At 40.6% G+C, this 27,911-nt stretch overlaps 1 protein-coding gene across 1 annotated transcript in view; it reads right to left on the reverse strand.

Moving 5' to 3' along the window:
• Positions 1–4,803: 4,803 nt before the first annotated feature.
• Positions 4,804–27,911, reverse strand: part of LOC116948082 (cell adhesion molecule 2-like) — a 130,216-nt gene continuing 107,108 nt past the window's right edge. Inside the window, exons 5-9 of the mRNA XM_032964397.2 lie at positions 25,246–25,413; positions 23,577–23,667; positions 21,495–21,667; positions 14,866–14,991; positions 4,804–10,268 (exon numbers count right to left, since the gene is read on the reverse strand). Of these exons, the coding sequence (XP_032820288.1) occupies positions 10,150–10,268; positions 14,866–14,991; positions 21,495–21,667; positions 23,577–23,667; positions 25,246–25,413 (677 nt within the window). The 3' untranslated portion in view covers positions 4,804–10,149. The remainder of the gene's footprint in view (positions 10,269–14,865; positions 14,992–21,494; positions 21,668–23,576; positions 23,668–25,245; positions 25,414–27,911) is intronic.

Here is a 27,911-nt window from a genome sequence, read left to right on the forward strand (position 1 = left end):
GCTTCCTACATGTTTATTAATGGCCCTCTGTGCCTTACCAGACTGTCCATTTGTTTTTGTTTACATAAAAGTGCCTAAACCACCAAGGCATCTGTTTTAATATTGAAAAGCACATTTTTCACGGCAATGGCAGGCCATTTGCATTAGCACCACATCTGCGCGCAGTGAATTAATCACAACAACTTGCCTCCACTGTGCAAAGTGCATTTGATTCAGTGTGCGTTTATTTACAGTATCACCAGTGTTCATGATCACGCATTCACTTAAATTCCTTTGTTGAGGAGCTCTTTATATTTCCAGAAAAAAAGCGAGATTTCTTAAATGCCCCCGGTGCTGCTGAGGGAGTTTGTGGCCACGTTGGGTATAATTCGTACAGCAGGAGCCAGCTGAGGGCCTCTGTGGCTCCCTCATTCTGAGATGCATTCGCTCTGGTGTTATGGAACTGATGGAATAGCTTCATAATGGTTGAGTACAAACCTTCGGATCATAATTTTCATGGGTTCAAATCCCAATCAATGTCAAGGCAGACCTTCATTTCTCCAGATGCAGTATATGCCACTTCGTTAAGAAGTCGCCTATGTTTATGAATGTAAAAACAATGACCCATGTTTATTTGGACACTTTGGATCTTGACTTGGTGGCTCTGTGATAAGAGCGCTTGAGTCACAAAATGAAACATGTGAGTTAAAAAATCCCAATGTAGGCTCGACTCGGCTAACCACTCATGGAGAGTCAGCAGTGGACACCCGATGGAGACACCGTTTTCAAGAGAAATACACAGGCGTCCCTCGCATAACGCGCGACATACGTTCCTGAAAAACAGCGTGTGAGTCACCGTGCCACCCGATGATGCACAACGCTGCCAAGCCCTTGCCCCTCAGTTGTGAGAACATGCTGCCTGGACAGAAGCTCCCTTTTCTTCACTCTGCTGTCCGGATATGGCACTGCCTCCCCTGAACACATTGTCGGCGAAATCACCGATTCTGGTCTTCAGGCCCTCAAATGCCGAGCACCTACATGGACATCTCCTCACTTCACGGCACGCCTTGTAGGACCGAGACTTTGAGCTCTAGTGAACCAATGATTATGTCGATTATATGTACTGTCTGATATGGTTGTTCACTATTGCACGTAATAAAAAAATAAAATCGTGCTGTTTGAAGCTTATTTCCCCATAGACATAGATTCTATACGGGGGGGGTGGGGGGGGGTTGTATTTCCCACAAAAATAAAAGTATTATTAAATTAATATTTTTTTGCCCTGGATTTACAAAATACATACAAATAAATGAATTAAAATGAATTAAAATATAAACATTTCAAAAAAGACTTAATAAGAAGTTTAATTTAAAAAATAACAATTGAGATTCAAAAGATGATTACTTGTAACGATTACTTAGCAGCAATAGAGGATATACTTGCAAACGTGGCAGACCTAAGACCGTAACACTGGTCCCTGCCGTGACGCGGTGATGCCTTGAGATTATACAATTTGTATCATTGAAAATTATTTTGAATTTCTACTTTTATTCTTTTTTTTTACTGGGGATGCCTGCACTCTATTCCCAGCACCGCCACAGCATTAATCATTTGACCAAAGAGACACCTTGACATTTGACTCGACTATCAAAAATTACCAGTCAATTTGCCTGGGGTCCAAACGAGCACTATGAAACAAATTATCCGCTCGCAAACACGTAGCCGAGGCCCCGTCGCATTCCGGCATTTAGTCACGCAGCGAGTTGTGAAGGGGGCGGGTGTTTCCCGACACTCAGCCGTACTCCACAGTTGGCTGCCTGCCACCAGTCAGAAGCACTGGTCTCTGTGCCTCTTCATATGATCTCCAATAGGTCACTGGGTGATCCACTCTTGCCTTGGCAGCTCATCATAGACAATAGGGTGCCGAGCAGGGTGGCTGCCGCCTCTGCAGTGCACCTCCTCCATGGCGGCGGCGGAGCCCAACTCTGTTTTTATATCAGAAGGGCCACACGCTGTGAAGCCAATTGTTCTGTTCGATAGCCGCGTGGCTTACGATATGAATGCAAGGTGTTAAGAAGCGATGGGTAGACTCCTGGCTATTATTTTGCGATTCAGAATTTCTGTCTACATGTGAAATGGGCAGCGCGAATGTTTTCAGAATGATGCACTAAAAATAAAGCGGTGAGATAATTTTGCTTCGTGTTGTTTTAGATAAAGACGTTAAACAGGGCCTCCTTTATTCAATGAGAGTTTTGGTCCGTGACGTTCCTGTCCATTGGCAGGCTTAAGCCATCGCTGGAATTTCCACATTGTCATCAGTCACCAACGCCAGTGTATCCACAGGTTGACCACTGGTGACTTTTTTACAAAGTGATTCTGATTTTATTGATCCCAGAGATAATGAGCTAATTCAACCACTGACAAGGATTTGAACTTGTGGCCTTACAATTGTGCTATAATCACACAGTCAGATGTATTGCAGTGGTGGTACTGCTAGGCATGAGTAAGACAATGTAATAATCAGGTATAATGGGACCCAGATTCATGACAATATAGGGGTGAGATTAATATCAGTTCGAGTTCAAATCTTAACGTATTAGAACAATAAAGATGAAACGAACGTTCATATGTTGTATCCATTTTTCTCTTTGCAGCTCTCTTCTCTCGTCTCACATCATGAGTCTCTTGTTTATATATTTATTACGCCATCTCACGACGAGATTCTAATTGGAAAGGGAAGCTCCCCAAAATAATGTTTGCTTCAGGACCCCGATGGGCTAACATCAACCGCTGAGTTACAGTGCAGGGACAGTCCAGTGTCACGCAAGCCATAACATGTGCAGGGATGTCTCCACATTTCCAAAAACACACACGTTTTTATTTCACATTAGCCCTCGCTACATTTTGGCACATTGGGGTTTGAGTAGAGGAGCTTATGTCCTTGGATAACGGAAAAAAACGCGTGCTCATCATTAAATTGAAATTCCAACACTTGATGTATGAAAGTAACAGAAACCCCACTGCAGTTTTACACTTCACCTCTGCGTCAGAGCAATTATCTGTTAACCGTGTACTCAGTCGAGGGAAAGCAGTAGATGGAAATCATTGATGTTTTGCACTGGTGGTGGGGGCCTTAGACACGAGTTTGTTTCACTGCCAGCGTATTAGATCTTTCTCCTTTCAAATATTGTCATGTTTTCTTGCGATTTACAAAGGATAATTGGCGCTTGTTAGGCACTTATTAAGATGAAGATTGTCGTCGTCGACTTTACTTGCTCGTAAACGTGCGCGCATTTTGCTGTGTGGTATTGCCAGAGTCAATCCCGACCCCGACGCCTGTATATTTGGAGCTTGGTTGTTCTCCCCATGTTCACGTGCATTTCTTCTCCGGGTCCTCCGGTTTTTTCCTCTACATTTGGAAGCGTGCGTTTAGATTATTTCGCTGCTATAAATTTCCACGTGGAAAGCCACTTCGTTGAGCTATCATTTGTGGCCATGTCGCTTCTGCAAAATAATAGCTCAGTGGGATTTACTTAATAAAAAATATAAAAAGTAAGTTAACGTTTTTTTTGCGTGATTTGTTTTGCCTTTCCTATACTCTGTACTCTCATCGATGTTTTGTTTGTTGTTGTGAAAAAGAGCACGATAGCTCATCGGATTTCTCCAGTGTAGATAAAGATTCTGATTCTAGGAACGTTATAAGTTCTCATTACGATTAGTGGTTAACACTTTTAAGGAGGAAGCTAACTTTGGTCTTCCCATAGAGATAATGGCTCCCACAATGGGAATGTGGAATTTCAACAACTGTCTCAGGGCTGGGAACAGATACGAGTGCCACCCCATTGCTCATTTGAGAAGGAAGACACTTTGACTCGGATATAAATACAGTTCCTTTTCAACTGCAATTCACATTGATATGTCTCTTCTACGTGACTTTACCGAAAGAACCAAGAATATGAATCCCTGCAGTCACGAAAGCTTTAAATCGAAATGTCTGTATGTGGTGTCAATGCTTCAATTTCTGCCCACTACTTAGATTAACTCATTTGGTTATTTTATTATTTAAACCTTAGTGATATATTGATTCATAAAAAGCAGGAAATTTGATTGTTAAGCTAAATTTAGCCACGGCTAACATTCCTTTTCCCCACATTTTTATTTAAATTAGCATAAACCATAAGCATACAATAATTACTAGTGCGAGTTAAAACATGTCAGCACGCACGGATTCATTTTATGAATCAATGAATGCTTACATACTCATTAAACTGTAAAAAAATTCTTGCATATAACGTTGTGGCTCTCTAAAAAAGTTTGTACAACATCTTGAGTGACTTGCGATTTATTTTGCCTTGAACTTGCAGCCTTGTGATTGTGACTTAAGCAAGTCATTCACAGCATCACCCAGCAGGATCATTAAACTAAAACTCAACTAAAACAATATTTTATTTTACCAGGTAAGGCCCACTGAGCTATATAGCTCTTTTTCAGAAGCGACCTGACCACAAATTATAGGTCAACGAAGGTGGCTTATCAAGTGGAAATTTATAGCAGCCAAATACTCTAAAACGCATGTTTCTAAATTCGGAGGGAAACCCCAGAGGACCCGCAGAAAAAGCCACGCGACCACGGGGAGAACATGCAAACTCCAAGTATACAGGTGTTGATCCCACGACCTGCTGTATACCTCGTGAGGTAGTTAATATCTCGCCACCGTGGAGCCCAAACTAACAACATGGTCTCAATTAATTATATCCATTATCATAGCAAAAAAAATATAATAATTGTTGAGCAATGTAAAAGAAATATACAAATGCACTCATGTTATATATTACAATAATTTATTCCAATAAAACTTACACATACAAAAACAAAATTAGTTTTATGCACACATACTTTTTCAGCAAAGAGAAAACATGTTTCTTGTTTTAAATATTTCAAGACCTGTGCAGAGCCTTGACAAAAGCTGCTGGCCCTGCATTCTAATGCAAAAAAACCACACCACGGTTACACGTTGTGTCATCAGTGACAAAAGCAAAGAGTTTGGAATAATAATTTCTACCGGCTTATAAACTCATAGATAACCAAAACAAGTGTGTGTGTAATAATCCACATTGAAAGATGTTTTTTTTAAATTTCGCCATTGTTAACACAGGACTAACAAAATTTACCACTGCTTACTGTACAAAAACCACAACCATACTTTATACCTCATTTGTAATATACACAACTCTCCACATACAGTATTTAGGGTTACTACAATGCTATTGTGTAAGCATAACTCTTTACAATAAAAATTGCTTACACCCACTAAAACATCCACTTGATTTGTTTTGCCCGTAGCCTACATTAGGTATTCAATACTTGCAATGCAATCAAATTAATGTAGAAAAATATAAACATTATACTTGATGTCAATATTTTTTTAATTATTACTTTATTTTATTTATTCCCATACTTGTTTAATAGATGTAATTTGATTTTTTTTGTTTGTTTTGAATGACGTTTGGGGGAATTTTGGGGGGAAGATTAGTAATTAATTCTGTACAGCTACAGCTGTGAAGTAAAATCATTCAGCATCAGAGACAGACTGCCACTGATCTCAATTGACATTCATCAGCCAGTGCATGATTATGAAGTGAACATATCTCCACAATATGCAAGGTCTGTAGGATGTGCTTGGATATGCATATTAGACTTTCGACACAGCCGCTATGTAATGAACACAGGTTTTGATTAGCAAGAACCACACAAATAGTTTGTACTGTATTAGGAAAGTTACAACTTATTTAATGTATATGTAAAAAGTACATAGGTGCATGGGTGTGACTTACTGATAATGTCTGTAACAACACATGTAGTTGACTGAAGACGACTGTATGCATTCAGTCTTGTCCACACACGTTTGTATTTGTGTGTGTAATGGTACAATAAGCACGGTTTGGAAACAATATGACCATCTGTCCATTATGGGCTGAAATTATACCAATTAGCATATAAGAGGGCTTTGTAGTAGGCAATCATCATTTTAGCTCATTTTCTTTCAACAGTCACTTACCCTACTCTTTGGTTATTTCGGTAAAGTCACGTAGGTAGAAAAAAATAATAGGTCACGACGTTTCGATCGCAACGCAAGCAATCGCCTGATGACGTTGATGACGGTTGCTTGCGTTGCGATCGAAACTTCGTGATCTATTATATTTTCTAACTACATGACTTTACCGAAAGAATCAAAGAGTATGGATTCCTGCAGTCACGAAAGCTTTAAATCAAGATAGTCACTCTACCCATTAGTCAGAACATTGACTTTTTAAAAGTGTCATTTTCATTGTCTTTAATCACAAAACAGACATTGTAGACCAGTTCACCGGACAGTGTACGCTCAGTCTATGTAATCTTCACCATGCAGAAATGTTCACTGCCATATCATGATGTAACTGAATGAAATAATACCATTTATGATTTAAATATACTTATTTGATATGGCTTCATGAAATATGAAATATTGCGGTAAATATTTGTCGTAAGCATTTTCTTATTTAAAAACTTCTGTTGTTCAACCCACTGTCTAAAAACCTTGACCTATTAACGTGTTCGTTATTGAACACTTCTTTCTGAGCAGCGCTTAATTTTAGGCGGAATTTTCGCATGCCATGTCCATTGCCTAATTGTTTACTAAACCTCTTCATAGGATTGTAGGAATACAGACCACTATTATATAGGATTATTATGGATAGGCATGCCTTGTACTGTAATTGCAGTGCCTTATGCCAATAATCCCTACTCCAAGCCTGCCCAACAGTGTTTCGAAATAAATGAAATGAGAAATTAAGCCCTGTGTATAACAGCATATATGCACGGTCAATAAGTGTATGCATTTTTAAGCGGGTGGGTTGGTCTAATTTATCAGCACATTCTCTGCTGAGTCACTTTGCTCAGCGCTGGCAGTTAAATCACCAGAGCCACCGCTGTGTGGCATTCTAAACATAAACACAACACAAACACGCTATAAAAACATGTTCTTAATCAATCGAGTCTAAGCAAAGTTTTGCCATGGCATCTTAAACAACCTTCACTATTATTTCACGAGACATTGGGGCTTCACACTCTCACTGTGGAAGAGTGCACTTCAATCATCAACGTTTGCCAGCCAAGTGGCTCTAGCGGTAGAGCGAGTGACTCGCGATCGAAAGATTACAAGTTTAATTCCTGGTCGGGGGTTGACTCAGCCCTTCATCCCTCTGGGGTTAATAAAATGATTACAATTGTGTTGGGAAGTCAACCGTGGTTGTCCTATGGACAGACTCGCCCTCACCATGGGAATGTGGAATTTCCCCTACTGGCTCAGGGCTGTAAACAGGACATGAGCACCTCCACAAATGCTCATTTGAGCAATGAAATCATGATGACTTTTTTGCGACAGAGAGCACAAGCATCTACGGGTTCCTGGCTTTACACTCGGAGAAGCGACACAAGGAGAGATGTGTGCAGCTCTCTGTGGCTCGCTCTGCCCACCAGTGTTTCCAGTAATGCTACCCAGGACGATGGACACCCACTCACTGGACGGGCAGAATTGTGGAAGAATTATAATTGAATCAATGCACTGCTAGGCAGGGCCTGGTGCAGCTACCAATATCACGCCTGTCTGACTTTGCCCCTGAATTAGAAAATTCTGGACCAAGTCGTCATTTCATGCTGAATGACCCAGGCGTAAGGTCTTCATGAAGGGTTGACAAATGAAGAAAAGGAATGTTATATATAAAGATGTTCTCTGGGTTTGTGCTAATATCTTTGAAATGTTGTATGCATTTTTATTTATTTATTTTGCCTGAGCTCATAATGCACTGTGAATTATGAATGGACTTTGCTTTGGTGGGTTGTTTGTAGGCTGACTAAGATATATGTATTAAATGTTAAATGCATCTAGATTTAAATAATAATAATATACCATCTTATATGTTTAGGGGTAAGTAGTATAGCTATATATTATACATAAAGCAACATATCTGTGTAAATATTGTATATATTATTTCTATTCGTTGTATAATCTCTCTTTTTTGTTCAAGAGGTCAGAGAAGATGCTTTTGTTTTCCAGAACCAAAAGATAATCTTTTGTTATGAAGCTGTGATGCATTGTACAATACTGTAAATACGCCCAGCGTAAATACACATCAATGTCTATGCAAATCTATTGTTACGGAATTAAACAATTAGTTGGTGGTACTGCATTGGCAGAGTAGTGAACAAGCACAAATAACAAAACATACAACACATTCGTCAGAAACGACTGTGGCCTTACAAGGAAATATATATCCATAATAGGCAACATTTCAGTAAATGGCCCTTCTTCACAGCACACCAATTATGCAGTGCCAATGCCTAAAACAGCACCTATTATGTTTGTGTCCCTTTAAGTCAAGTGTTGTTGAAAAATGTATTAAGTTTTGTGTTACTGGATTACTCTCATTTAGCCTTTAATTGGAAACGAATATTTCATGTAGTATTCCATTTCGTAATGGGAACTAATTTTCCAAAACAACTTTTACAATTTTATCGTGTTTTTAATCACGTCTCTGCAATGTTTCTTATTTTATTAACTTAAAAAAACGACCCACAACAAAACTATTTTGTCATGGTGGTTTAACAATCGTTAACTTTGTTGGAAAGATCACACAGAGGACCTTTCCGAGTGTTATAGTCGTTTGTGTGACCTCACAATTACGCATCACACTCACCACGCATCAGTTTCCCACGACTTTAATAAAGCACACAGCGTTCTGTAATCTGAACCCTGCGACGTAAATTGGTAGGAGCAGGTCACGTAACTTTGCAGGTTCCTACATCTAAACAGGGCACTTCAGTTGCACATTGTGGCTACACGTGTCTGCAATCCAGCGACCTTGCAGGTCACATTGGTATATCGAGCAGAATGTTCCGTGTGCGTGCTCATTCAGCCAATGAGGGGCTATTATGGAGCAGTTTAGCGAGTAGGTTGTTCAACTGTGTTTTGTACACAGTTTGAGTAATGTCAGCTCGTGTGTATGTGGGGGTTTCTCTGGGGCACTCTGGTTCCCTCCCACATGCACACGTACATGGTTCTTTCACACACGGGAAAGCGGGAAAGCCAAGCATTCAAAGGCAGGGCCCTCCTGAAAATGAGTCGAGACTCAGTGAGGCTTTTCCGTGTAAATAACTTAAGCAATTAAATTATTTGAACGATAACTCGCCAAAAAGCAGTAATGCTCATACCGTATATGTAACTGACGTTGCTTGAGAAAGCAACATTATATTTCAGTGCCATTTTGCCTAATTAATCTTAAATAAATATAAATATACTGCAAATGTTTTACACATTCTGGTGAATTTTTGCAGGAAGGTTAAGATAAACCATTTCACAATGTATTAACAATGTATTGTAATTTATTTTTTTAAATAGCAGTTTATTTTACATTTTGAGACTACGAATACAAAAATTATTACCACAACACTCTGTAATAACGTACTGTACAAAGCTGGTTTTACTAGGGTTAAAGAAAAGCCACGATATATTCCTTTGCTGCTCGCAGAGATACAACTGAAATTCAGCGTGAAGGTGTGTGGTGTGTATGTGTGTGTGCACAATTTATCACAAAGAATTTAAGCAAAAAAGTCCTCCTTTTCACATGAAAAATGCTGCTCAATCTTTACACATTCATACAAATGCACTAAAATTATATATATACGATATAAAATCATAAGACAAACATCCATCAGAATCCAACTAACATCAAAGCGTTTTTGGCCATATCTGACTCGTAAAAACCCTTAATGCTTGTAAACAAAAAAAAATTACAAGCAAGCTATGCAACATAATATATCACTTTAAGCATTATGGATAATTCTCACAATTTTGGTTCTTGACTAAGGTTGTGAGCAAAATGCTGGCTATTAAAATGAAAGAGAAAACCCCCGCAGGAAACGTTAATTACAGTGACGATATTAATAACAGTAATAATAAAACAGCTGCGAATCAAGCAATAAAAACACGGAATCGGCTAGGGAACGTTAAAAGAGGAAAGTTTTTTTTTTAATCGGGATGTTTTCATAGCTTTCGCTCTCAAACAAACTTACACGCGCACACACACGCACACAGACAGACAGACACACGCACACCCACACCCCAAAGGGTCCTCACAGAAAATATTCTTTCTTCTCTTCTGGGTGACTGTGACCACCCTCAGCGTTGAGGATGGCAGTGTCCGCATCTGGTGCATCCTCAGCTCCCTTGGCTTCATGGGTGAAGTAGGTTCCTGTAAGCAGAGCAGCGCGCGATTCTCATTCTCACTGACGTTGCGCACAGTCAACAATGGCTCGGACACACGACAAAGATAGACATCGCAAAAGAGAGGATGTGTAATGAGGAGATGGAGTGACTAAATTCGTCTACGTGTACCCGCTCTCCCCCTGCCCCCACCCCTTAACCCCTCCACCACCCCTGGTAAATGTCTAGACTTGCCACGGTGGCAATATGTCAACTACCTCGCCTGGTACGTATACAGGAGGTCGTGGTTTCGATCCCAACCCTGACGCCTGCTGCTGTATATTTGGAGTTTGCATGTTCTCCCCGTGGTCGTGTGGATTTTTGTCCGTGTCTTTTCCGTCCACATTAAGAAAGGTACATTGGGAGTATTTGGCTGCAATAACTTTCCACGTGACAAGCCACTTCATAGAGCTATCATTTGGGACCAGGTAACTTCTGCAAAATAGCTATGTAGCTCCGTGGGCCTTATCTGGTAAAATAAACAAAATAGTTTAGTTTCGTTTACAGGACATCGTAGGGTCGAGAGGGGTTGGCGGAAGTGGTTTGGGGAGATCTTCATCCAGTAGAGAAGTGACCATGGCTGATGATGATGGACAAATACAACATGTAGGAACCCTGCTAAAAAAGGCGACTTTTAGATAGACAGAACATTTTAGAGTGAATCGCTGCTCTGTTAATGTTGGCAGTGAAAAAAATATACATTGGCAAGGCTGGGGTTAGGCAGACCATTGGAAAATAAATTATTAGGATTGGCTCATGGAATATTTACAGGAATGGTTATTATCACGTATGATACGAAGCTGCGAGTTGAGCTGATTATATCAGTTGGTCCCGGTTAAATACATTTAACTGCACACAGCAAAATTACCACTAAGCCACACGGTCATCTGTTTATCAGTACTGTAGTTAAATGGAACATGAAAGCCTGAAAATGGGCCTCATTTAAACTAATTTTGAGCTCAAATAATGTGTAGCTTTTTAAATGCGTTGTCAAGCGATGTTCCCATAATTGGAATTTTAAACCCATCATCGCATACATTGGGTGAAATGAAGGTGCTGTAATTTTTTTAATTTGACATTAAAGATACGTGAGTTTGCATACATATATTCTGTCCACAATAAAGCGTTAATTGTTGTTGAAAAGAAAGAAAAGCTTTATACCATAAATATAATTTGAAAAAAAAAAAGATTCTGCATGCACATATTTTACAACTCGAGTCACGTATTACTCATGCCATGGTGATGCGTTGAATATTAAGTAACATGCCAGGCAAATCACTTTCGACACAACACAGTGCCATGTGGCTGTAAAAAAAAAACCCAAGCACCATTGTTTTTTGTATTTCAATGCATGTCACCGAGTCACATAAGCTTGTTTTGATATAACTCGGTTTTGGATGTGACTGTGTGGCCCAGGGGACTGGCAATGGAGCTAACGCCAATGTTACAACACTGAGCCGGTGCGACAAAAGTCCCGGGCGAAAAAAAAACCTCATCCTACCACACGTGAACATGGGAATGGTCACAGTATTGGTCATGAGTGACTGCTCAAAAATGATCCTTTGTGAAAAAGAAACATTAATCTGCCCTTAATGTCATTCTAAAGACATCTTCGAAGATGATGCCTGGTTGCCAGCTGAACACATTGCAGCAGCTTCTCGAGACAGAACCCTAAAGGATCCTGGGAATTACCCAGTTCCAAAAAACTAAAAAAAAACATCCTGTTGACTTCCCACAAAGTGCTACCTTCCACATTCTAATATTAATGAAGGGTCATTGCCCGAAACGTCACCAACATTGAATTTTTAGGCAGTTATTTAAGAATGGTTTGAGGTTATTTTTGTTACTTGTACTTGTGGATCACTATCAATGCACTATCACCAAATACTCTGTTTAGCGTATTCTAAGGATCATAAAGACACAATTGTTTACCCTACATTATAAAACAAAAATCTTAGGTTTGCCTGCTATAATCTGTGTGTGTGTGTGACCAAATTTGTACAACTTTATTGACAACGGGCACATTTGGGTTGCGTCTCACTCGTCCAGTGCATCTCATGATCTGGAGAACACGGTGCTCGTACGTGATACAGGTTCCAATTTTTTTTTTAAATGTGCACTGTCTACCCCTAACCCAGATTGGTGTCCGCGACCTTGCGGTTTGAAGCTGAACAAACTTCACCCACATAGTGATGGAGATGACAAAATCTAGAGTTAGGACGGCTGCTTTTATATGCTCGTTGACTGGCATAAATTCCTTCAGGTTGTTTTCATGATTATTCATTTACTTTTAGCCCCCTCGTTTGTTTGCAAATCGCGGTCACTGTTCAATATGGTGAAAATTTCACAACAAAGGCCGGGGTGAGGCTGGGGGGGGCGGATTCAGCTGCCAAGACTGACTGCGTTGGAGCTGTGGCCACTATCTTTGCAGGGCAGAGATGTCACTGCCAATTATATATATATATTTTTTTAATCCAATTCGTAGTCGCCGTGCCGCCGTAATGAGATAGGCGTGACGACGTGAACGCCTGACGCGCTTCGGAAACGTTGCCTCCTGGCTGATAAAAAAAAGTGCACGGAGAGCAGACCAAATCAGCGAGTCACCCTGTCGGCAGCGCCGCTCATTGCGAGCATCCGGGCAGGGGAAAGGTGGCAATTAATCAATCGGGTGCACGGGATCACCGCACACCCCCATTATGCATCGGTGTGCTATGCAGTAACTTTTTTTGGACACATTTGCTCCAGTACACTTGTGCCACACTTAAGTGTAGAGAGAAACACAGGTGGGTAGGTAAGCAGATAGGTAGGTAAGTTGGTGGATAAGTTGGTAAGTAAGTAGGTGGGTGGGTACATAAGATAGGTAAGCATTATAATATGTAAGTAGGTAAGTTGGTAGATAGGTGGGTAGGTAGGTATATAAGTTAAGTTGGTGGGTAGGTAGGTGAGTGGGTAATTGTGTAAGGTAGGTAGATCGGTAAGTAGGTAGGTAAGTCATCTGGTGGGTATGATACATGCATACAAATGTACATTCACATTATGCATTCCACACAAATATATGTATGCATATAATTCATTGTTATTATACACGTGTATTCATTTAATATTTCTAATATGTGTCCAAGGATATAGAACATATTTCAAAGTTAATTTACTGGCAATGTTATGGTCCTTTGGAGAGACTAGTTCCCGCCATGGGAAATACTGAATTTATAAATGGATGCGCAGCTGGCAATGAAGATGAGTTCCACTCCAATGTGTGTATGTACGTTGAGCTTCTTTCGCACAGTATGTAGCCAACCGTGTTAATCGGAGGTGCTCATTTGATGGGGAAACTTGTTCATTGATTGTTTTTAACAGATGTCACATTCATAAATAATCTCTTCCTACGTCCGCTGTGTGTGCATCTAACGTACTAGTTAGCAGCCAAATGAGCACTCGAAAAAAGCCAATGATGAGCTCTTACATTTATATGAGATAAAGCCAATTAACTGGCTATTAAATAATTTCCATGTGGTTAATGTCAGTGGTCATCAGGTAGTGCCCCCATCAGCGGCTGTGCATGGAGAGATCCTGATATTATGAAACGAATGGGGGGGGGGGGCAAATAAGGTTATCGTTTGCAAGGGCATCGCCGGGGCAGTTTAATGCACTCATTGTTGTTGCTGGCCAATTTAGGAGCTCACCTAAAGCAGAAATCACAAGAAAATGAGAGCTTGGGAATGCACTGCCCCAGGGCCTTCCTATGGATTTGCTCCTCGCCCTTAGCATCATTCTCATGGGTTTTGCGTGTGCCCTTTTTGAATCTGCAGCCTTGCAAGCCCTTCTGTGCTCCTTTGACCAATGAAAGCACATGTAACTGAATAGTGAAAAGGCCAGTTGGCCAATTAGTGCTTCACATCGTGCCCTTGAGGGACTTGATGTGTAGGCCTGAATGTCACCGGATCTTTTAACATTTTCGAATTATAGCCATCAGTACCTGTGGCCTTGCCCGAAGTTCACGCAACTTGGCGGATTGTATTGGCATGCACCATTGGAGCACGGATGGGCATAATCCTTGCGTTTACTGGTTTCGCTCATGATAGACTTCTTCCCTAATGGAAAAGCAATTTCGCTGTGGCTTGTGTGTTTCTCTCAAACACACATGCAGACACACACACCCATACACATGTGCACGATCGCATACACAAATGAAATGTAAAATAATCTCACTTTAGCCTGCTGGGCCGAAAGTGTACACACTCTTAGTGAGGACCTATTAAGGCCTCTATGACAGACACAGGGGCATGGCAATGCCTCCACACTATTCCATCACCTTTATTTACATAATGCACCAAGCATTCATTCAAGGTTGAGTTGATATAGTGAGCGTGGAAGAGTAGGTGAAATCCCCTCTGAAGGAGCTTTGCAGTACTCCCACTCGTGCAGGCCCTTCCACCAGCAGTTAAGTGAATGCTTTCGAGCAGATTCATATTCCACGTGCCACAAATAATGTTGCCATGAATTTGGTCATGGGCTATAGCTGGTATAAATTTGTGAAATTAAATGCATGAAAGTGTCTTTTTGTGGCAGACGTGTGGGTCTCTCACCTTTCTGTCTTCCAAAGTAGTGCGTTAGAACGATGAGGAGGCAGAGAGTGATGAAGAGAACAACTGCCACTACACCTCCAATCACTGCCTGGTCTGTCCCAATCTGGGCAGCGAATGTTGCTTGATCTGCAATAAATAAATAATCATCGTCATAATTAATTAGGTAAATTCATCACTGTCATCATTTAGGGCTATTCATTACGATCACTGACAACACCGTCAATATTTGTTCATATTCAATATCCGAGGACTAAATATTTCAGTTTGAATTCCATGTGAACAACTCAATGAAATTCAGAAGTAATTCTGTGATGTCATCTATCTTATCCTCCCATGCTATTCGTAATATATATTCCTTTGTTCCGTGACATGAGGCTAATAGTGCAAATATAATTATTTTAGTGATAAAAACACGTGTATTTGTAAAATGTTACTTTACCCAGTGACCTGAGTTTGATTCCCAGCCACAACTAACATCAGTTGCAGGTGATATCTGAGCCAGGCTTGGGCTACCCATTTAATGAAAAAACAGCACTGGTGAAGTATTTCCAAACATCCCCAGAAATGACACTGTATGGAGAGAATTTAATCCAGCAAGGGATTGTTAAAGACATATGCAAATTTTCGTGTAAATGATGCTGCGGTAAGTTAACAGTGGCCATCCTATGGGAGGGACTACCCCACCAGGGGATTATGGAATTCCCACCACTGTTTCAGCTAGGAATGGAAGGGGGCTCGCTTGAAGATTTCATAGGAGGAGCAACTCGGGTTAAACTCTGAAGGTGGGTGCTGATGTGTGAGCTTCCTTGGCTTCACCACAGGAGAAAAGCGCCGTTCAAATCACTCTTTATGTAACGAGACAATTTAACTTTGACTTTTTAAGAAACAAACTCTATATGGGGTCTTACATTTACGATGGTAAGCCACAGCCAATTTAGGCTGTTGTTTCGAATTTGGGCCAACATTTTTTTTACAAAGTTGTAATTTCTCACAGCTAAGAAAATGTATAAAGGTGTACCAAGTCATCAAAATTGAAAATAAAACTATAATATACTCTACCTTTCTGCAAAACATTTGATAGCAATATATCCAGCAGGTGAAATTTCTATTCCACACGTTTTATGCCTTTTTTCCAGTTTTGTTTCAAGCTGCAGTTGTGGCAGGAATGAGAACAGTGGCTATCGAATGTTATCACTGGCATATTATCACCGTCTCAAACTGATAAAAATCCATACGCTAGAAATTAATGGAAAAGTGATGAAATGTAAGACTGCCAAGGACAAAAGGGGCTTAAATGCAGGTTGTGTTTGTGCATAGAGGTCCCCCATGGACTAAGATAATTGTCCAGATTCGGCAAGAGACTGAACCCAATATTTTAGCGAATGTGGTGGCCATTTGGTATAGCAATTGACCTCGGAGCATACGTATGTCTTATGCCTATTATTACACCCACCAGGCCATTATATTTTACAATATGGCAAATTATACTTTGGAGGAGGGTTAAATTGATGTAGGAGGCTGTTAGGTTGCACATTTTTAATGTGTGACCAATCTTAATGAGCATTGTTGGAATACCTATGTGGACCGTCATTGTGTACGTAACACACCTGGGATGTGTCTTCCCAGGTTCGGAATTCAATCTCTCTTCTGAACAGTTTCATGAATAACTAAAATAGTGTTTGTTCACGTCTGTGTGTATTCGCAAGTGAGCGGCAGCGTAATGGTTAGCGTGTTGCGCTATGAATCCGACCACAAGAGTTTGATTCCCACTCACAGCGAACATCAGTGAGAATTATCTGAACCGGTTCTGGGCCTCCTCTAGGTCGACTCAGCCTCACATTAGTACCTGGTGTAGTGTGTAAACATCGTCAGGCGTGGTGCTGGCTATCCACCCCCTCGTGTGCCGTTCTGGGATTCATATTTGCCCGCTAAAGCACTTGCCCAACTTTATGTTAAGGCTATATGGGGAATCTTTGTCTTGTATGAGCAGGCACCACTCAAAGCTGCCAGCATTTCCCGGTGTAGCCAACACTTGAGGGCCGATGTCTGCACACCCCACCGAGTACTTATTTAGGGCAGAGTTGACTAAGAGGAAGTCCGGGACAGATTCCGACACCACTTGCAAATGATGTACACTCCCGGGAATGACAGCCACATGATAGTCGCAGTGGATTGCATACTGTGTTGGAATGTTTACACCCTGGGTTTAATTGCAAGCGAGGCAAACCATCAATTAGGTTTGTATGTGAACTCAACCTCTGCCTCTTCAACTCAAAGAAATGCGTTGTGAACCCAATAATTCAGGCTGGATTCCTGGTTATGCACAATTGCAGAAAGTGGTGTCTGAGATTTTCTCGGGGAACCCTCTATGTGGACGCAACCCCAAATTAATACTTGGCTCTTATTGTGTGACGTGCCGGAGAGGTTGCGCATTTGCCACTTGTGGCAGAGGTTCATGGGTCAAACCCAACGTCCACCCTGGTTAATACTGCAGGTGTATACACCGTAAAATACGCTTCACGCTGGACGTTCAAGATGTCGCTAGTCTAAAATTAAAAAAAAAATCTTGCCAAATTACTGAAATGGGCAAAAGTGTGTAGCAACATCACCCCGTACTGGCAGACTAGTCTCGTCTGTGAAACATTGTGCCTCAGTGATAGCCTTGTGGTATAAGAATGGCACGAATATTAAGCGTACTAAATGATAACAGTAATTACTACCACTCAATAAACAAAATTGGGAATTAGATTGCTGGTCACTTGTGCCATTCTGGCCTCATTAGGAGCTCACTAACAGCACTGCTATCTGTGGACTGTAATGCTAAGCAGAGGATATTAGTCTCCGTGTGTATTGGAGTAATGCTGCAGTGATTCATACACTGCATTCCTAAACATATAAAACTTCGGTGAAATGTGAATCGGGAAATTACATCAGCCTCCCTTACGTCGACTTAGCCCTAATTAAACATTCATGGTAATGTGTGAACATTCGCCCAAAGGGAACAGAATTGGCTATGTGTGGTGCTGGAAGTGTTTTTGTCTTGTGCCAAGCCAGCCTTAATAGGTGCTTACTAACAGCAATTGCCACATCTGCTTGAATGGCTATGTGGAGGATTACTTTGTTTCATTTGGCTATATAACATGGATAGATGCAAGAATGCTTGTGGCTCTTGCGTTTAAATCCACCAGCAACAAAAAAAAATTACCTTTTATATATGCGTCAAAAATGCAAAACTGCATCTCACAATGCTGTACAAGACAACAGCAAAATAATCGTTCATATATATTGCCCCTTGCAAAAAAAAACATAGCTCACCCAAACCAAGGTCAACTCAATTTACTATGAACGAGAATCAAATGGTATCCCTGCTCAAACAAGCGTGAGGCAATGCTCATCGCCATTGGCAACCCTGAGAGAGAAATGGGAATTCCACATCGTCAAGTTGGGGGAGCAGTCGTTGCGTAGGATCACCATTGTTGACTTCCCACAATAGAGTTTTATCTGCCCGGATGAATGATGGGCTGTGTCTACCCCCAGCGGAAATTTCAACTCACCACTTTCCGACTGTGAGCTGAGTGCTCTAACCAGAATGTCATCCATCATCACTTTGATGAAGTAAAATCCCCCGAGTGGGACATCACCATTGGCTGTCTTTTTCGTGGGCTCTTGCCGGTATAGGAATATGGAATGTCCACCGATGGCTCAGGGCCACTAATGGAGGAGCGCACTATGCCATGCTTAGTAGAGCAGGGGCACACTTATTTATATATTTAACAGCACAGGACCAGCTTTTTTTTGTAGTCAGCTAATGGAACTGTAAAGAGTTTGTAAAATATAACATCTAAATTGTACTTTTTTTTGTAAGTAAAGGTCATATAATATAAAGGAAGTAACCAATGTCATTAAAATTATTCAATTTGTAACTTTGCAAACATTAAACTGCACCGCACATGGAGGAAGCTGGTCACATAAGCCTCTTTTACGGTCATTATTTATGCACAACCATAATTTTATCTTCCCACAAGAAGATTACTTATGACTTGTGTGATATAATACACCATATTAATTTTGCATATACTCTAATTTATGTAGCCTAGAGAGATTAGATTTTGAAAAGCTGATATATTAACATCCAGCTGATCCAAAGTTTATTCAAATGGATGACCATGGAAGTGTGATAAAGAAACCAACTTTATTTTATGACGTTTGCAAACAATTAAATGGAAATGAGAGTAATATATTATCAGCAGCAACAACAACAGTAAGTTTGCATTTTTATTATTTGGAGCTCAAATTATAGTCATGCATGTGTCTATGCGCGTTTAATGCGTGTAGTTACATTCTTGCTAAGTTTATGAGATGCAAGACGTTGATCCGGAATTCACAGCACGGAGAACTGGCCAAGAGTTGTTGTGGTCAGAATTATTGGCTCACAACGGGACTGTTAAAATTAAATTCCTGGTCATGAGCCATTGTATGTATGCATATTGAACTTCTTTCACACCGTACGTAGCCAAACGTGCTAATCAAAGATGCGTATTGATCTCTCCTGCACTACTACCACGAGTACCCCTTGGTGGGAAGTCATCATTCATTGTCCTATGGTAAATACCTTTATTTTGCCACAGGAATGTGTAATATTCACCATTGGCTCAGGGATACCAATGGAAATGGTCACTACCTGATTCGCATTTGAGAGGGTAAACATTTCCCCCGTTGATAATAGTTTTTTTCACCTTTTATCGGGCAACAAACTGAAACCTTTTACAAGGAATCATGTCTGCATTAACCACACTACTTGTGGTCAAAATGCAAACAAAAAAACATACTCTGATAATATATGCATTTCCCCCTTTGTTGATGAACTACAGGTGAATGATTATGTTGATAATCACAACCCAATTTGACTATCTGTGCATTTGGGAATGATAATTTGTAATGCAATTTCCAATGAGCGCAATATTTGTCAGACATAGATGACCGTGACTCTGAAGTGTGGAGTGACCCCCACAGTTTAATGTGACGAAACTTCAATAGGAGTATCCATCTCATATGTGTTGGCTGCCCTAAGTCAGTCGTGGAAACTCCACGTCCCTATGGCAAAATGCAGTCCATTCTTACTAAAATTACTGTGAATGTCACAGAATGGTACTAATTGTATTGTGCCCAAATAGATGATGGGAAGAGTTTATCTGGAGGTTAAGTTTGTAATTATAACCTTCTGTCAGTTGAGTTCTTTATTGGGAATGCCAGTCATGACGCTGCTTACTATATATATCAAAACAACTCCTGCAGGAAACTCGCACTGGGAAAGTTGAGTAAATAAACATATTGTAAAGTCACGTAGAAGGGAAATAATAAAATAATACAAATAAAACATAATAAAATAAAATTCTCATGACGTTTCGGCCACAACACAAGTTGCCGTGAGAATTTTATTTTATTATGTTTTATTTTTATTATTTCTATTCTACGTGACTTTCCCGAAAGAACCAAGAAGATGAATCCCTGCAGTCACGGAAGCTTTAAATCGAAATTTAAACAGATTGTAATTAGGAGACATTGCAAAGTTGGTGTACATTGGTGAACACTTGTCTTGATTTACATTTCACACCCCAAGGGTCTGATCCCATTTTGCTATTTTAACAGTTTGACGTGAATTATATGAGAGTTGATATTTTAACTCTGTGTGCCACCACCATCAATCATTCATGTAAGCAGCATCTATGGTCGTGCAATAATTTGTGAAACATGGACGTTCTAATTTCACATCAGAAGTAACATCGTTGCTGACATGTTATATAATCTTTAACATTGCTCATCGCACAATATTGCACGCTGAAAGGGTTACTTGCAAAGTACTATATTTCTCATTACTGATTACTTGTAATTGTTTGGTATTTTCAGAGTAGTTTAATCTCAATAATTCACAGCATCATACAGTACTATGACTGAACTGTAGAGTGCTGTGCCTGGATTTTCATTTGATAACCTTGATTTTATTTTGATGATTTCAAGTGCAACGCCGTATTGCTAAATACGGTTGAGATATTTTTTTCCTCAAGCTCACCAGTGAGCTGAAACAACAACTGGAACGGCAAACACGTGTGCACGTGACGATTTCATTTGTTTTACTATTTTGGGCGGTAGAGGGTCTTAACAACACAAACCTGGTCAGATCATTGTAGCCTAACCCAAAAGTCAATTACGAATCACGATGGTTGTAGGTGCATTAATGTAGCATGAGCTATCTTGGCTTTACGTCTGTGCAAATACTAACGTACACATATTCAAGTAACCAACACCAATAACCGCCATTCGTCACTAATTGACGGTGACGTCACCACGGCGCCTGTGCCAGGCCAGGTGAATTTTGAGGCCACGTGATGTGTCGAAGGCTCAAATTAAAGTAACGCGCACGCACACACACACACACAAAACTACTCGATGCAATCGAGATAATCGGCTATGTGAGTTGGTTCTAGCAAAGATCATCCTGATGTGTTTGCACACATTTCAAAAGTATAGTTATCGCAAGTATGAGAAGTATCACGTTTGCTGAAGTGCCTTTAAATGAGGACAAGGTATACCGGTAGCAGTTCGATCATGCGTTGGTGTGCAGCACTCACCGCGCACGTATAGAGTGTACTCCTCCGCAGAATGGCCAATGTTGTTGAAACCTTCGCACTTGTATGTCCCGTTGTCTGTTTTGTTGAGAGCGGTGATTACCAGTTTATTCCCCAAAATCCTGGCTCGATCGGGCATCTCTCCATCTCTCCTCGCCCACTGAATGGAGCTTGGGCTGAACGTAAGAGGATTAGGAGATGGGCATGTTAGCTAAACCTTGGCAGGACGTCTGACGTTTTGCTCAGATTTAAGAAAATTGCAGGGCTTATGGGGGACTTCGTGTACATTCCTATTGAATGTACTTTGGATTAAAAAAAAACACACACATCTTGAGAAACAGTTGTTACTCCCATGAATCAAGTCAATTCCACATTCCTATAGCAGAGACTAGTATCTTCACAGGACAACCCAGAATGGCTTAAGAGGTGATCCCACCATTGGGTGTTTGTCACCATACCACCTGGCCAACTTAATTTATTATTTGCAAAGTGTATGCTGTTTATCCCAAAAAATACTCTCCGATTAACACTGAATGGCCTGAATATGCACTTAATTTACAGCATGCAGTGCACTTTGATAAAACTGCACCATTATTTAGTGAGGTAGGGTTTCCCCAGCCCTAATTAGCGCCTGTCTCAATGTCACAAGTTGATAACTAATACCAGATAATATTAAACCAAACATGTTTTGTGATACCACGTTGGCAGTGGTGTGTATGCGCGTGAGAAAAACTCAACCACTTCCAACAATAGCACTGCCTTTTTTTTACTGTATTAGGTTTTTCTTTCCCCAACAGAATATAGAATTGTGAGTTGCCTAAACAAGCACACACACACGCTCCACAATTAGCCTGACTGACTAGAGCTCACCCTTTCAGCAAGCACCTGAACAGGCTGGAACAGCACACACAAGGTTCGAGTGGTCAGCAATGTGCCTGGCCACCTTTGTCTCTCGAGCGTTTGATGATTACACACCACACCATGTACTTATTCAAGGTTGAGTCGACCTAGGGAAGGTCCATTATAGGCACAAATACGGCTTGCTGCTGGTGTACACGGCTGAGAATTGAGTCCATGTGGGATTACAGCAGTCTGCTACCTACCACACTATACACTGTCCCTCGCTCAGCCCTACACACACACACATCTATTTATACACATATATCTGAGCGATGTTTTCACATGAATTCGAAAACATTCTGAGAGTTGAGTGTAAGTGCAACATTTTGGACGTTCCATTTCCTTATTTCGGATTGATCCGAAAACAAGTCATGACAGGGGGTAGCATAACTTTCATGATGTCACTTCCGAGATTTTCCCATTAACAGTGATATCACGTGACATCCGGTTAACATCATTTTTTAAAATCAGCTTGTCATGTAAATAATCTGAAAATCTGAACAAGATCCAATATTTTGATTTAAAGCTTTCGTGACTGCAGTGATTCATATTCTTGGTTCTTTCGGTAAAGTCACGTTGAAAGAACCAAGAACAAGATCCAAAATTGTCCTAAAAAATAATTCTGATATATCTTTGCTTAATCCAAAACGAATCCTTAGTATATATACACACACAATATAATATTTATAGCAAGCCAAGAAACACATAAAGTAGTTTGATATGCTTTATGTTTTGGCACATGTATGAATATTTATCATTTGCATATAAAAGCAGCGATAGCATTAGACTGCTGTGCGTCTTTCGAAAATAATTTCTCATGAGAAATACAATTTAAATTTGGACTCGCAGCATCTTCGAAAAAAACAAATATATAGTCGCTGTTTGAAATTGCGTGGCATATATGTAAACTCCAAATGATTACATATTTATATATTTCAGATATGCCATCGGAATGAATATCACTTCAAACTTCAAACAATAAAGTCCTATTGATGTGTAAACCTGTGCATTTTTCTGTAGACAATATACAGATGATTTTCGAATCAGTTATGGCAAGTTTCAATGAAATCTTCATCAGACTTTCATCTTATTCTTCGTTTGATTCACTCTAAGAGTGTAATCGGTTTATCTCCAGATAAAGTTTCAAGCAGTGCGTTATCTGAAAAAGCAATCTGGCATCCTTACTTGGGGTTTCCTGTGGCAATACAACTTAATTCCATTGTGTCTCCTTCTTCAAATATATCGCTGGAGGGTGTTATGACCAGTCTTGGTTTATCTGCAAAACAAGACAAGTTGTTTAGGGCCTTGTTTATAGCAGCGTTTGATAAGATACATCTGGTTGCGTGGTGCTCTGGTCGCAGGTTCAAATCCTGTTTGGGGTTCGAATAGGCCAACATCCCTTCTGGAGGTCAGTAAGATGAAGACCACGTCGTGATATGTGAACGATGGCCATGGTATAAAATCATTGGCCACTGGGATTGTAGAATGTAATTGTAGAAGTTATATTACTTGTCCCGGAATTGTAGAATTTCCTTTGCTCAGGGCCACTGATGGAGATGAGCACGGGCTCCCCCATTGCTCTCTTGAGCAGGGAGCGACTTTGACGTTGATATAATGGAGTCTCAACGCGTCTGGCACCGTTTCCAGAGCCACACTTGGGATTCACGTTGCCCCCGCCAAACCTTGCAATTTGTAAGGGACACAATCTCGCTCATGTAGTTCACCAAAGTCAAAGGGGGAAAAAAAACGTCGCTTGACCACAGTTGATGGACCGTGATGTCACAGCCCCATGTCAAATGAGTGAAATTGTCCACCTGATAAAATGAGCATGGGGTGCTGCTCATTTCCATTCACGACCCGGGCCGAGTGGTAGGAATTTCACGTTTACTCAGCTCGTTCTCATCAGTTGTTTGTCCACATGAACGACATCACGTTGATTGCAGGTTATCTTTGAATTTCTTTTAGAAAATGGCGACAATATTGGAGACCAAGTGTGACCCTGCTAAAATATGCAATATAGTGGTTCTCATGTCTAGCTGTGGCTAGTGGTGGACATTTCACTTCCCAATGCCAGGAGCTATTATTGACTTCACACAAAGTGGTATGATGACCCCATCACCCCCTCCCCTACAGCAACCTTTGTGAGTCAAGGGACCTGGTGAATATAGCATTTGTTTTTATGCTTTTGTGGAATTCCCGGCACTAGATGGAAATTATGACCTCCAAAGTAGCAACATGAATCAGGCCCAAGCACTCCAACTACAAAGCTACTGCAGATTCGATGGAAATTCCCAAGACCCAACCTGCCAACAGCATCGGAACGCATCAAGAAATATTTTATGTTTTTCCACCTATTCTCATTCCAATTGTGCTATCACTGTCACTTCACAAGACGAAGTGTCCTTTGCGATCTCTTATGGGACAATGCAACCCTTCTTTTTGAAGTACAGTTCACAGAAGTGGATACCACAGAGCTACCTCTCGAGATCCCTTCAAGTGACCTACGGTCCACACACAGTAGAGGGTAGAACTTCCCCCTTCGTTGCATGACTGTCAAACTGACGGGAAGATGGAATTTATCCCCATTAATTACAGAAACAAATTTAATTTGATGATTTTACTGTGCGGTCGTTTGTGACCTCGCCAAGCTTGAGGACCCGGTTTAATCACAGGCTGCTGCCTGGATTCAAACCCAGGCTCTCAGTGGTGCCGGCTCGGGGCTCTGACCTCTGAGCCACTCGGTGACCTTGCACGTCAAGAACGATGATAGCATGAGCCTGAGAAACGATTCGATCGAAACTGTTAAGTTTCATTGCGTTGTTATGGGACATTCATTCCTTGAATGAGTTCTTACATTGAACGTGGAGATCCTGTGAAGTCTGCAGCAGAGTTGTCCTCAAGGCAGGGTGGTCCATCTGGCATCTCACTGGAGTCATGTTGTCCACCCACTCCACTGTGATGTTCACGGTGCTGATCACTGTGAACGTTTTCTTGTTGTTATCCTTTTTTTCACGCCTCTGACCTAGGGTGGAGGAAGCACGTACAAATAAAATGTAACTCTTCAAAAAAAATATGTAATACATTTCACCTGCAGCATTTGTTCTAGAAAACAAACTCTACACCGGTTTTGACCTTCACAGGCTCATCAGGGTTATTAAACAAATGCTGCTGGGTTGTCAGATGTTATTGGCAAGAGCACCCCATCCAAACAATGAGGCCCTGTTCAACACCAAAAGCAATGTTGTATATAAACTCATTATGCGTTGCTGTGGAGCACAATGGGTAGACGAATATTGACGTGGGTTGTGCACATAGAGTTTCATCACAGTACAAAAAAACACCATCTGTATGCGCCACATATAGTGGTATTGTAAAGTTGAAAGACATTACTGTTGTGTATGGGAGGAAACAAATAAATGTGTGGAATTAATTTAAAGCATCAAAGGAAGCAATTTGTCCTGAAAAACATCACAAAGTCTAACAAAAAAATGTCATTGAACTAAAGCAACCAAACTTATTCATAAGTACAGTATATATGTATGCAATATGATGGATAAACAAGTATTATACATTAAAACATGGAATAAGGCCTCCCAACACCAATAGTAGGGCTTTCTTTGACCATACTTCACTATGCTGGTCAGTGTGGGTTGATGAATGGGGAGAGAGCAACATTGGTTCTGATATCATTCAACACTGATGTTCGTCATGGCCGGGAATCTAACTCAGGTGAAATCGGTTCATGGTGCAGAATGCTAACCACGGTACCTCAATTGCACCCCAGGTTCAATGCATTCGTATACATGTTTATGCTGAGTAGAACATCTCTCCGTGTTTAAACCAGCATTGGGGCAGCGCTCCTTTCCACTGGGTTGGTCCTAAGTCATTGTTGGAAATTCTACATTCTCATTTACCTTCCAGTATCGACCTTGGATGGATGTTAGGCTAAGTCAAACCCCCCGACTGGGGATTAATTCACAACCCTCCTGTTTTGCGATCAATCACCCCACAAGCAGCGTCTTCCTGCCAGGCAGATATAGCTATCTCTACTATGGTATGCAACAACAATGAATACATTCATAACACTCTTACTGAATACACGACATTTCCAATACATGTTAAAAATGGGAAATTAAATATAACATTCAAATTGTATTAATATGAGCAGAACAGACGTGGATATTTCAGAGAAATATTGGACTGAAACGTTGTATTTGGATTGCAATTGCAAACGTTTGATATTTTAGAGACAGTAGTGTTGACAGTACGAAGACAATGTTTTTCTGTGTAATAGTAACGAGCCGGATATAAAATGTGCAATCATTCACGGCTCATTATCAATAGGACATTTGCTCTGAAATGTATGTGCCGCACAAATAAAGACACCCTATGCCTAACTCGAGCTTATTCCACAAAGGGCCCAGTTTCAAAAGCCACTTCTGGGATAACGTCACACTTTGAAGGCTGACCACGTTCAGTGTATTCACAGCATGCAGGATGCTCACTGAAAAAACCCAAGCGGAATGAACGAAAGACAAATCCAAAGAAATCCCCACAAAATAAATGTAAATTATGTTATTGACCAGCGTGTGGTTACTCTCATCATTTCTGGACCTCAGACCATTGGTGTCAATGCCACATTATAGTTTGGGACCATATTATCCAAAGAACAACCGCTGCTGATGTCATATAAAGTGGAACTTTTGTTTTTTTTATCCCAGAGGAATTATGGACCGATTCAATACACATACAAGCTTTGAACTCACAACTTTATTATTGTGAGTGGCAATGGTGCCAGCTGGTTGGATCAAAATTCGATTGTATTTTATTTTGACTTATTATTGGACGGAGCATCAGATCTATCTAATGTTATATTCCACACTTTTCTGGACACCACGCTACAGCACAATCATGCTCGTGGATACTGGCTTCTGAACGCACCTTAACGCATTAATTTATGCTTGCAATGTGTTTTGTGGCATCGTGAATTTATCTGGATATTTTCGGGCATGCTTTGTCATGCATGGATGGATGACTATGACTGAACTGAGTAATGGAATATATTTATTATAGAATGAGTTTTTGATAGCACTAACCTACTTTTAAAATTATTTGCAGTGAGTGGAATAGCTGTTTGCCTTATTATGAAAGGCCACTTTAACAGAGTTTGGCTGGGTGTTGTAACAATTAGATAAGGAAAATATTTTAACTGGACAGGCAATACTATTTTTTGAATGCTCGATACATATGCAAGTTCTCATTTTGGCAGGGAATCAAATCAACCCATCACTCCTCTGGGATCAATACAATTAGTAGCTCGTTGTGTGTAGTAAACGGTGGTTGTCTTATGGCTAGACTGCTTCCTACCACGCAAACGTGGAATATCCATTAATGACAGCCAGTAGAGGTAATACGCACTGGATGCTCATGCATTTGGCCACAATTGACAAGGCCAAATGAATTAAGTTGTCACATGTACAAGCATTTAACTTAATTATCATTGTTTCCGCTCACCGGTGA

This window comes from Petromyzon marinus, chromosome 32 (assembly GCF_048934315.1).
Source record: "Petromyzon marinus isolate PM22_M1 ecotype Great Lakes invasive population chromosome 32, UKy_Petmar_22M1.pri1.0, whole genome shotgun sequence".
NCBI lineage: Eukaryota > Metazoa > Chordata > Hyperoartia > Petromyzontiformes > Petromyzontidae > Petromyzon > Petromyzon marinus.